The 12,245-nt window shown below is 42.4% G+C and overlaps 1 protein-coding gene across 3 annotated transcripts in view; it reads right to left on the reverse strand.

Moving 5' to 3' along the window:
- The window catches only part of RERE (arginine-glutamic acid dipeptide repeats), a 416,446-nt gene that overhangs the window by 257,607 nt on the left and 146,594 nt on the right, over nt 1-12,245 (reverse strand). For all 3 annotated transcript variants that reach the window (XM_070385173.1, XM_070385171.1, XM_070385172.1), the window contains exon 2: nt 2,560-3,028. In XM_070385173.1, coding sequence (XP_070241274.1) covers nt 2,560-2,884 — 325 coding nt within the window. In that variant the 5' untranslated portion in view covers nt 2,885-3,028. The remainder of the gene's footprint in view (nt 1-2,559; nt 3,029-12,245) is intronic.

Consider the following 12,245-nt stretch of genomic DNA (forward strand, 5'->3'; position numbering starts at 1 on the left):
AGCTTTCCAGGGTCCTTTGTACATGAAATTCTCCAGGCAAAAAGAATACTGTAGTGGGTTGCCATTTCATCCTCCAGAAGACTTTTCTGACCCAGGAATCGAACCCATGTCTCCTGCAACTTCTGCACTGCAGGCATATTCTTTATCACTGAGCCACCAGGGAAGCCCATAAAAGGTCTACTACTCAAAAACTAATAATACATTGAAGAATCCCTTATGATGCCCCATAAAGTCCCTACTGAAACCCTTAAGATACAACTAACCAAAGAGAATCTCTGCAGTTGGGTGCATGTAAGGGTTTTCATCACCAACTGAAGATTTTACTGTAGTACTTTGCACCAAGAAAGACAAAGATCAAAAAGAAAAAAGACAAAAGGAGAAGAAAAACCTAAAGAAGAGGCAATATTTTAACATCTTCCACTGAGAAGTCATTCACCTTCAAATGCATAATAACCCCAAAAGAAACAAAACTACTGAGAAGGTCAAAGACCGTCTCCTTACCAAAGAGGCAAACATCTATGGACCTGGCAGTATGCAAACCACAGGCCGCACCTGTCACCCGGCCAAGCACAGGGGCGTCTCCCACAAGTGGTTCTGCTGGAGCACCACAGAAAATTTTCAAGCCATTTTTGTTGTTTTCAGTCCTTTATAACAGCTTCCAGAGAGGCTGTATACCTTTTTCACATTTCACAAAGGTCCTCAGATTTACTGAAACAATGTCTGCCTCCCTTAAGTACACAGTTCCTCCCCAAAACAAGAACCTACTGTTTTGAAAATAAGCCATTACCAACCTCCCTCCACACAGTCTTCTAAACATCAAGAAGAAAAGATTTCCCACCATCCTGTAGAATATGCAATATGAATGTGCAACAGTTCTCAAACTTGTTTTCTCAAAAATGATTTTTCTTAAGGAGATATTCAGCAGAAACAGGATGCCACAGCCCCACAAATAGGGGAAATGGCAGGTTTTGCTTTGTTTTGTTTTTTAATGTTAAAGAAGTTTCCTTAACTGCAGGGCTTCTCCAAGTTATTAACTATGACATTCTCACATGAGAGACAGTACATGCAGCACTTCCCATATATTTCGGACTACAAGTATTTTGGAGAAGCATTTTGAAAAAAAAAAAAGAGTAACTCTCCGCTGAAAAAGGCTGGCCCTCAGTTCTGCACAAGACAGCCAGCCTTCTGACACAATGACAAATCAGATCATCCCTTATTTTTAAGGTATCATCTGTAACCTGTATCGAAAAAAGTTAATGCATTCTGTCTCTTTCTTGTGATCTAGAAGTACAAAGGTCTGTAGCAATCAACGTGCGGTTTGTCTATACTGATATATGTTCCTCGGTGGCTAGGACATTCTGACTGTCCAACATGTTAAGGGTGAATCAAAGACTCTGTCAGTACGGTAACCTACACACTACCAAATCTCCACAACAGAGCTCTAATTTCCCCCAGAAATTAGATAAGTTTATCTAATTTCCCCCAGAAATTTTGATAAGTTTATATCACATAAATATCTTCTCAGTCATCAGCCAAAAAGTATAGTGAATACAAGCTAATCTATGTAAGTTTGAAAACATTATTTTTCAAAATTCAAAACTAATTTCTATCTGGGGGAAAAAAATCGAGTACTTTATGTGAAGTTCAGCACAGCTACAGTACAGCTCAGCAAAATAACGGTACCAGGTTAATAACATAATCTCTTTAATCTCCAGCTCCTAGAAAAACATCAAACTGGGAGGCTTCCAACCTATTAATTACATCTCATGCAACTCATGTCATTCCTCAACACTGTAAGCAATTCAAAGAACTGATTTCAGCTAGTTTTTTTTTTTAAACTGACTTCTGTAAGGAAAGTACCCGAATATACACAATGTATCAAATGAAAAAGGAAGGTATTGCTGGTGTTCAACAGGTTCTGAACCACCTGCTTCCCTACATCTTATCTGCAAGCTGGGTCTGGTCTCTCTCTAATTGCTACAAATAACCTCAATATACCGAGTGGACGCAGTATCTTTCCTGGAAAACAAAGCAGGTTAGTTGGCTTCATCTATTATCATTGATTAGAGGCCCTGAAGCTTAATTCTAGGGAAAAGGAGGTCGTCAGGAGGAATAAACCCTGGTCTGAAGCCCACTAAAAACCCCTGTCTAGCTTCTGGTCACTCCTGTAGCCAATGTAAAATGACCCGTAACCCTGAACTTGAAGGCTTACTTGTCCCACCGTGTACTCCACTCTGCAGGGCCTCACCACAGTCTAATCTGTGCTGAAGACAAAAGGAAAAGGAGGACGTGAAAAGAGGCAAAGTTCTGGGCAGACAGTGAAGTGTGAGAATGAGCAGCAGAAGACATGGACAGAAGGAGAGCCTCACGGGCAGGCCCAGAGGTGGGCACAGGGAAGGGCCAGCACACCAGCTGACTGAAGCCTGGAGCTATTGACTACCTGGAGTTTTCCTGCCCCAAACCACTACCCATTCTTCTGGGTTTCATGTCCACCTGCATCCACAGGCTGACACCAGGTTTCTCAACCACAGACACCGTAAAGACCCAAAGGCACCTCACCTCCTGGTCTATAGACGACATCGTCCTCCGTGATGTATGATGTTATCTCGCCGGTATCTGTCCTTTCGTAACGAGATTTTTTTTTCGGGGGCTTCTTTTTGTTCTTCTTCGTGGACTCCTCCGTGGTGGCACTGTTGTTGTCATTGTCCTCGTCTTCGCTGTGATCACTCTCGGCGTAATTTTTGGCTCCTCCTTCCAAGGTACAGCTCCTGCGGGGCCTCGAGTTCTCACTCTCACGCACTTTGTCTCGCTTCTCTCTCTCCCGGTCCCGATCTCGGTCCCGGTCCTTCTCTTTGTCTTTGTCTTTGTCTTTGTCAGCTGTCATGATTCGCCACGTGCCTTCTTCTGTCCTCTCACGGCTGGGCCTCCGTGAAAGGTAGACAGTAAGCCTGGGCTTCAGTCTTCTGAATTTCTCACTCAATTCCAGGGAAAATCCAACCACTCCAACAACCCCAACGTTTCAAAAATGCTAGGAGAAAAAAAGAGAGAGTAGAATTGGTTTTCCTGTAACATTTTCCCATATTTCCTTCCTAAAATAATATTTTGTTCAATGATTCTCTTCCTTACTCATGCTTTAGCACTGAAAACTTCTTACTTGCCACAGGAAAAAAGTTAGGACAATGACACAAAATTTAAACATAAACAGTTGCTGGCCTCAGCTAGCGAATTGTTTGGGACTTTCTATCACACTAATAATGAACAATATCTGAATGCATAAGGGCAAATGATGCTTTCTGTATACAAACTGTTTTTTCCTTTTAAAATGAAAAAGTAAAGTGTATCCCAGTAAACAACATATAAGGGGCACAATCACTGTGGTGCTGGAGAAGACTCTTGAGAGTTCCTTGGACTTCAAGGAGATCAAACCAGTCAATCCCAAAGGAAATCAACTCTGATTATTCAGGAAGAACTGATGCTGAAGCTCCAATACTTTGGCTACCTGATGGGAAGAACCAGCTCACTGGAAAAGACTGAAGATCGAAGGCAAAAGAAGGCGGCATGGGCAAAGGATGAGATGGTTAGACACCATCACCGACTCAAAGGACATGAACTTGAATAAACTTTGGGAGATAGTGAAGGATGGGGAAGCCTGGTGTGCTGCAGTCCATGGGGTCACAAAGAGTCGGACACAACCTAGCAACTGAACAACAAAAAAAATAAAAAAGGAGTTTTATGAACCACAATATTAATTTAAAAGGGAAAGAACCTATAGTAAAAATTATTTCCACCTGAAAAAAAAAGTATGTAATCTGGAGAGCCTTGGAAAATGTCTTAGGATGTCTCACAGTGCACTGTCTTCTGAAGACTCTTTCTGGTCACTTTTCTAAATTTCCAAAGCTTCTCTCAAGAATAAACATAAGAGTTGACTCAAAAATAACAACCTCAAAGCAAGATCCCTGTGCCTTCGATTACCATTTTTTACATGTTCTAAGTCTACTATTCTAGTTATTTTCCAAGAAAACTGGTTTCTCAAAGATATATTATCTCTGTCTTCACAAAACAAACAGGTTCCCAAAACAACCTTTCATCTTTAGAGATTATTAGGTGGTTTATACATTCTTCCAAATATCCACTATTAATAGTCTCCCTGCTGCTAAGTCTGCTGCTAAGTCGCTTCAGTCATGTCGACTCTGTGCGACCTCACAGATGGCAGCCCACCAGGCGCCCCTGTCCCTGGGATTCTCCAGGCAAGAACACCGGAGTGCGTTGCCATTTCCTTCTCCAATGCATGAAAGTGAAAAGTGAAAGTGAAGTTGCTCAGTCGTATCCGACTATTCGCGACCCCATGGACTGCAGCCTACCAGGCTCCTCCGTCCATGGGATTTTCCAGGCAAGAGTACTGGAGTGGGGTGCCATTGCCTTCTCCGATAGTCTCCCTAAACGTCTAAAACTAAAGCCCAAAAGGAAAGTCTGAACAGTAATGTAATGAGAAGAGTGAACCCCAAACTCCAATCTTATTAAAAAATTAAAAATTTTTAATTTTATTTAAAAGTCAGTCTTGGAACAGTCATAATAACCAGTAATTTTTCTTTTGCACTCTTTTATCATCTTCCCCAGTATCTCATCTCACTTGTTCAAGTTTGTACCAAACACTGTCTATTTGCCAGGTGTTCAGAAGTAAAGATACCACAAGGGAAGAGCCCATGGTCGCAATCCTTGATGCTCTCATGCAGAAAGAGGAGATAACTGGTCAACAGGAGAACCACCTGTTTCTTGTGCTACTCAGGCCAGATAGGAACAATACATGCAAACAAACAAAAGACTGGTCCTCTTTACTCGGACAACAACCACCAAGTCAGTTTGTAATTACATGCCTCAAACACAGAGAAAATTCTCTTTGGTCACGCCAAAGCCGTAAACATTATCACGTACTCTCTCCAAACCTCTTAGGTCAAACTCGATACCAGTAGAGACATTCCCACTAGCACTTCAAATATCCTTAGGCATTCAGGGAAAAAAAAAAAGTTAACAACAAGCTTTGGGAGAGAGACCTATGAAGGAGCAATAATGCCAACAGTCTATAAGCAAAGTCAGAAGTGTGACAGTATGAAGCACAAACCTAAATTGCTTCCTTCTATAGAGGAAATGCACTCTCAGATAGGATTTCAATTTTCTAAACATATTTCCAGAAAATGAAAAATTATTCTACTGCCTGCAAAAGTTCTGCTTCAATGAATCATCTGCTAAGCAGACAGTAATAAACCCCCAAGTCCCTGGAGGCCACTAGTGTTAGCAATTGAAAATACACAAAGAGACATATTACTTTCTCCATTGGGCCTAAGTTTAGAGCCCGAACAAGCCAATCATGAAAGAAAGAAAACCATCAGCTAACGTGGTTGTTAAAACATTCCTCTTTGACATTGAAAACATACCAAGGTCTCCTGGGAGTCTAAAAAGAACAAGGAGCTTAGGCCAAAAGACTCTCAGATTCAGTTCAGGACAGACATACTTCAGAGAAGTTCAAGAAAACATAATTTCCCCAGGGTTAACAAGATAACTGCTCCAGAAAACAGTGCAAAAATATTATTTCAGCACTTAAACAGAAAAAAAGTAGTAAGTCCAAATTGTACATTCAACATTACTCCCTACAAAATCATATAGTGTACTTCTACTTACAAAAAACTTTGAGTTGTTTCTACCGAGAGTTAGCAAGAAAAAATCAATGATCAGTAGATAAACCATCCATAAAATGAAACCCTCTGTGTGTGTGTGTCCAACTTTCAGATAACTAAGAATACTGATAATCCAAAGCTAAAGTCAATTCAACTTCTGTTCACATTTGTCCCTGAAATATAGCACAGTGGGGATTTTTTTTTCCCTCTGCATTTACCACAATAATCATCATTTTTCTGAGCTTCATTATAAAACGACCAACATACAATGCAACATTTGAGGTAAGGGATCCAGTGGCGCTGAGAAAGGTAGCTGTCACCTCAGGACACTGGAAATGTTCTCCTCGGTAGGTAACACTATAGTGTCTTTGTATAACAGCAAGGGGTTCACAAAGCAGGTCCCTGCCATGCTCTCACTGGATTCTGTCTACTACTCAGTCATGTGAACCAAACAAGAGTCATCACCCCACTTTTCAGGCTACAGAAGGGGAACTAAGAAGAGAGCATCTGTAGTGGAGTCTGAAGCAGCCCTCGCCAAGGTGAACCCACCTGACCTGATGGCAACCTACTGCTCAGGTTACAATCTGTATCTTCACAGGGGCCAACTTTTCCTACATATATCCTTGCTGATAATTAGCACAGACACGTTTAGGAAACACACTCATTTTAATCTCTCCCACCCAGACAGAAGGTACTCTTCCCTAGTAAGAAAGAAGAAAATTTTGAAAATATCAAGTCGATCCACTACTCAACCCAATTCAACAGGAAATACAGGAAAAGACAGTTTAAAATTAACAAAAGGAGAACTCTAATCTAAAAAACATTTCAGATTCAAAACAATCTTCTTCACTGAACAAATGTCAACTGAATACCCACGATGCTAGTGTGCTGAATGCCCAGTGCGCTAGTTACATGCCCACGTGTGGGGAAAACAGCAGAGAACCCCATACAAACATCCCTGGCCTGCGGACCTGATGTTCCAGGAAGTGGAGAAAGGTATAAACATATATACAAATATATAGATATATCTATTACACTAAAAGAGCTTATGTAGGGAGTCCAATGGGAACAAGGGAGTATAAGAGGACTGTAATTTTAAACAGTGGTCAGGGAGGCAGCTTTGTCCCAAGAGTACAGAAGAGACACGGAGACCACTGCAGTAGAGAGGAAGCAACTGCAAATGTCCAGAGGCTGGAGTGATTCAGGTACATTCAAAACTTAGGAAGCCAGAGGGTTTGGAGTGACATGAGAAAGAGGACTGATTTTTAATAAAAATAAATGTATAGTCCTCTCACTAGTTTCCAGATTCATCAGACTGCACTGGATTTTATCTTAACTGATAAAATTTGGTAGGCTGGCTTAGTTCCACTGTAATCTAATCAGTGTTAAAGGCATTCATTCGACAGTCAATGATACAGAACTATTCTGCATTGTTTCAGGTTACTTATATAAACCTCTACACAAACATCGTTTGCCTCTTCAAAATAAAGCCACCAACCACATACAAACACCTTACACTACTTACCAGAAGCAATCTGGATAAAGTACTCAAATTTCAATCATGCTCAGGGCCCAAATCTCATTTAAGGAAACCATTTCTTGTCACTATTTCAGTGGTCCCAGGAGGTTTGGCCCCTTGGTAGAATTGCAAGCATAGTGGACTGAGAAGCAAAGGTTCATGCTTTGGCACTGCCAGGGCTAGTGCCTTGGGGAAATCACTCTCTCTGAGTCAGTTTCCCTGCTGTAGGGCTGGGATAATAACTGGGCTTCCCACAATGGTAAAGAATCTGCCTGCAGTGCAGGAGACCTGAGTCAGGAAGATCCCCTGGAGAAGGAAATGGCAACCCCCTCCAGTATTCTTGCCTGGGAAATCCCATGGACAGAGGAGCCTGGCGGACTACAGTCCATGGGACCACAAGAGAGTCAGAGATGACTTAGCGACTAAAAAAAACAACAAGGAATAATAACTAGCTATTCACAGAGCTGTTGTGAAAATTAAGTATATGCACACACAGCAAATACACTTCAGAGATTGCAAAATGCTTTACAAATGTAAATTATCAATAATACATACCTAGGTCAGTCATGACTTATTCTCGACTACAGCAGATAATACCCAATCATGTATCATACTATGCAACATATAAACATAGCCAAACATCACCCTTACCCTCAAGAATTTATTTCCTACAAGGGAGGAGGGGGGATTCTGTTACATGATTAATAAATAAATCACATAAAACTGAGCACAAGTGAAGTAAAAAATTCTAAAATATCTCTTCTTGGATCATGTGAAACCCATTTAGCACTGAAAACTTGCTCATCCCACCTGGGTGCCCGATCCCTAGGTTCTACTCATTTCAGCGGTTCAAGCCAGATTCAGGAAGACACTTGACCCTCACACCAAATGCAGTTAGTGAATTCAATTAATTCTTCCTCATTCAGCCACAGCAAGAAATGCTAACATTTGTCAAATACCCAACCAACCATGCGCTAGGCGTTTTTTCAGCTCTCGGGGTCTACCAATCGCCTCCTGAATAACTCTGTAATTCATCCACTGCTCCAACTGACGCAGAAAGTGCCTATTTCAAGCCATCACCATCTTTCACACAGATTACTACAACTGCCTTCTAACTGGTCTCTGTGACTACAAAATTTTGTTTTTGCCTTCCTTCCAATTCATCCTCCAGTGCAGCCAGCCAAGCATCTGACCTTCCACTAGTTCTTTTTAAAAAATAGTTTTATTGAGCTATAATTCACACACCATACAATTCACCACATAATGAACAGCTAAGTGCCCACCATTCCTTTTCAAAGAGCACAGAGGCCTTCCTTTCCTGACGCCCCTTCTCCTCTCCAGCCCACCTCACCCTTCTCGAATGCTCCAGCTGACCCTTCCCCTCTGTTGGCCTAATCTCTGCTCAACTCTTAGAGCCTCTGGCATTCCTGCTGCCCAACTCCAGGAAGCTCCCAGACCCACCCAAAGTCCACCCCTCACTGTTTCCCATCCTGCCTGTAAAACGGCACTCACTGACCGACCATTGGCACCTGCTGTTAACCTGCATCCCTCTCCACTGACTGACAAGGACTGTGACTACACCATAATAGTCACTGGAACAACTCCTGTTGACGCAGCCTCCTTTCTACATCAAATCCACTAGAGCTTTTGTCCCTCTCATCACGTGACCACCAGGCATCCTCTGACAGGGTTAATCACCCCACCTCCTTCTGCAAAGGTTCTTTTCTTTGGGCATTCCTGGCACAGTCATCTCCTAGAGTCTATTTCATTGTTCCTCCACCTCTAGGACTGGACCTACGATTCATGGAGCAGTTTCTCTAGGCACTGCACAGAGTCCTATTTTCTCATCCTCTACTTTATCCCAGTCCATCTCATTGTGTCCATCAGCCCTCAGGTACCACATCCACACAGGCAATCCACAAATGAACATGCCTACCAAACTTCTCCTGCAGAGGCAGATGTCTGAAAACTGCCCACCTGAAGTCTCCTCTGGGATGTCTCAAAGGTCCCTCAACATATCAAAACCAAGGCAGGCTCTGGCCCCACATGGCCTGTCTTATGACTGGTGCCCCTGCCCATCCTGTTAGGCAAGCTGGACACCAAAGCCTTACCTCCATCATCAACAAAGCATGACACTGTCACCTTATAAATTTCTCTCAAATGCATCTACTTGGGAGCAACCCCAACACCTCAACCTTAGTCAAAAAGCTACTAGTGTACCCTTCCTGTGCCACTTCAAACTGGCTCCTCTTGAAATCCACTCCTCTGAACCCTCACAATTCTCTTTTTACACTGAAGCCAGGTCTCTGCTTTCAAAAGGCTAATGTGACTAGTCAATCCTCACCTTAAAATACTCAGTGACTTGTCACTTCCAGTAACTAAAACCCAAATCTGGGACTGTTAACTAGAAACTCAAAACCCAATGCAGGGGACATGGGTTCAATCCCTGGTCTGGGAACTAAGATCCCACACGCTGCACGGCAACTAGCCCATGCTCCGCAACAAGATGAGAAGTCCACACACTGCAACAAAGAGCAGCCCCTGCTCACCACAACCAGAGAAAAGCCCAGCAGCAGCAACAACAGAAAACAAACCCTCGCCAGGATCCTTTCTTTCTGCCCTTATCTTTCTATCCGGCCTCACCCCCACCCACTTCCTACACTCCGTGCTGACCCACTGCCTCTCCCACGGTTCCTTGAACACACCCACCAACCTGGACTGAGACAGCTCCAGTTCTTCCTTCTGTCTGTGGTGCTCTTCTCTCCTGGTCTAGTATCTCCAACTCTTCCTTCAGGTCCCAACGCAATAGCAACTTCCCCAGGATGTTCTTTCTTGCCCAAGAGGACTAGGTTAAATCCCCTTGCAGCACTTTCTACCACTGTAACTTCACATTTGTTTGTGTGATTTGGCTAACATCTGTCTCTATCTCTAAGCTAGAAGTTCCATGAGGGGCTGACCCTGACTATTTTTGCCCTGTGTTGTACTCTCAGATCCTAACTCACCACCTGGCACTTACAGGCAAGTAATAAATTACTTTTCTCTGCCCTCTCTCTGACACATAAGCTGGGGCAATTAAGAGGGCATTATGATGAGACCTTTATTTGGGAAACAAAGTATTCCATGAGTAATTAACTGAGGGGCTGCTTGAGCTGGCTTATAAACCATGAACAGAATGAGAAGGAGCCAAAAGGAGGAGGAAACATTAGAGGTCTGGCAAAAAGAGTGACTGAATCCTTGTCCTTGATGGCAGATACAGGGTAACGCTAGTAGGAGCAAGCTTATGTAGAGAGGGAGAAGGAAGCAGATAATAGAGCTCCCAAAATAATAAAGCAGCTAACACTCACTGAGCACTTAACATGCACTGAGCATTTTACACATGTTAATTCACTTAATCTTCACTATAATGAGAATGAGAATATAATTTATATCCAAACTGGGACATATCTGAAAGCAAAAAGATTAATAATTGTGCAAGAAAAACATAAAAGCAGGTCACATGACCACCCTAGCTGTAGCTCTATTCAGTAGATGCTGTGGCTGTGTGCATTTTCCCTGTGCAAAAACAAGCACTGAGAAGCTGAGCAAGGAGACCCAAATCACCCAGCTCTGTGTTAGACCCAGAGTGTTGACTTAAGAGCCCATCCTCTTAACCACAAGGCTACACTGCCTTCAATTACACGGCCTTAAAAGCCAAGTAAGCCAATACAGTTGCTAAGCACACATTGTTACTGCAGACTCTTAAGATGAAAATAACATTTTGGGGAACAGGAGATACTTTCCATCAAGAGCTGTTGTGCCATTCCAACAAGTTTGCTTTCAAATCCACTACCTCCAAAAGCCTAAATTAGGAACCAGGATCCTCAAGAACTTCTGCCTTTGCCATTTCTACATGTACGGTGCCTCAATAAATGCTTTTACTCTCTCCTTTAGGAACAAAACGGGTCGGTCCAAGTATACAAGACCGGAGTGATCTACCCACTCAGTGGGGCCGCAGGCAGCAGAACACACAGAAAGAAGGAGGCATCTAGGTGAATGCTTTCAAAGGAAAATCAATGTTTTTTTCCTGTTCCTTTTATACCAACAGCCTGGGAATGAAAATGGACTGACTTTTGCTCTGGAAAGGAAAGGTCACTCTAATACTTGACTCCCTGGATAAGAACTCATCAACAGCAAGCTGCTGCAGAAAACACTTCAAAATAGGCTGGGGAATCACTGACAGAGATGCATGGGAAACAGGAGGTCAGCAGATCTGGAAGCCCACGCAGAGGTCAGAGGGTTTTACCTGAGACAGATGTGGTCCTGAGAGCAGTTCTCCCACATGAAAATAAACCAGTGTGAAGTTCTCCCACCCGAACAAATTCAACCATTTACAAGCAAACGGCTGTATGTGCACCTCCAAAGATTCTCTATGTTTGGGGGTAGTAAATATTTAAACTCTATCTGTTTAAATATTCAGTGAGTTGAAATACTCATTCCTGGAACACATCTTATTAAGAGAACCTAAATCACCGAGATGGGACGCATTAGTCAAATCCAGAGAGCAGCCTTTGTGGTATCAAAACAGAAGGAGGCCCAGAATGAACACGCCTTAATCACAAGTGGGTGTAATGCTTAGAGCAGCTCTTCTTCAACTCTCTGAGAAGACTATGGGGAAAAAACAGAACTAAGATTGGTGAACTCTGACAAGTATCCAAAAAGACACAATAACAACAAAACATACAACCTGCAAAGGTAGGGAAAGTACCCAGAAGAGCAAAACTCCAGGTTATGATCAACAACCCAATTAAATAACAAACAACACATAATCTTTTTATTTGAAGCAACAATAAGCAATTCCCAAAGATGAGATACCCAAGTGGCTTCCCCCACATATCCCTCTTAAAAAATTAAAAACCCTCCCTTTCTTTAAAGAACACACAAATTGATCCACACAAGCAATTGATTTCTATACTGTTAAAAAGTGAAGCTTTTCCCAATTACATACGACATGCTTTGCCTTACATGTTGCCTACAGTTGTGTCTCTTCTATTAAGTAATTAAGGAATACTCACTGC

The sequence above is a fragment of the Bos mutus genome, chromosome 16, assembly GCF_027580195.1.
Source record: "Bos mutus isolate GX-2022 chromosome 16, NWIPB_WYAK_1.1, whole genome shotgun sequence".
Lineage (NCBI taxonomy): Eukaryota > Metazoa > Chordata > Mammalia > Artiodactyla > Bovidae > Bos > Bos mutus.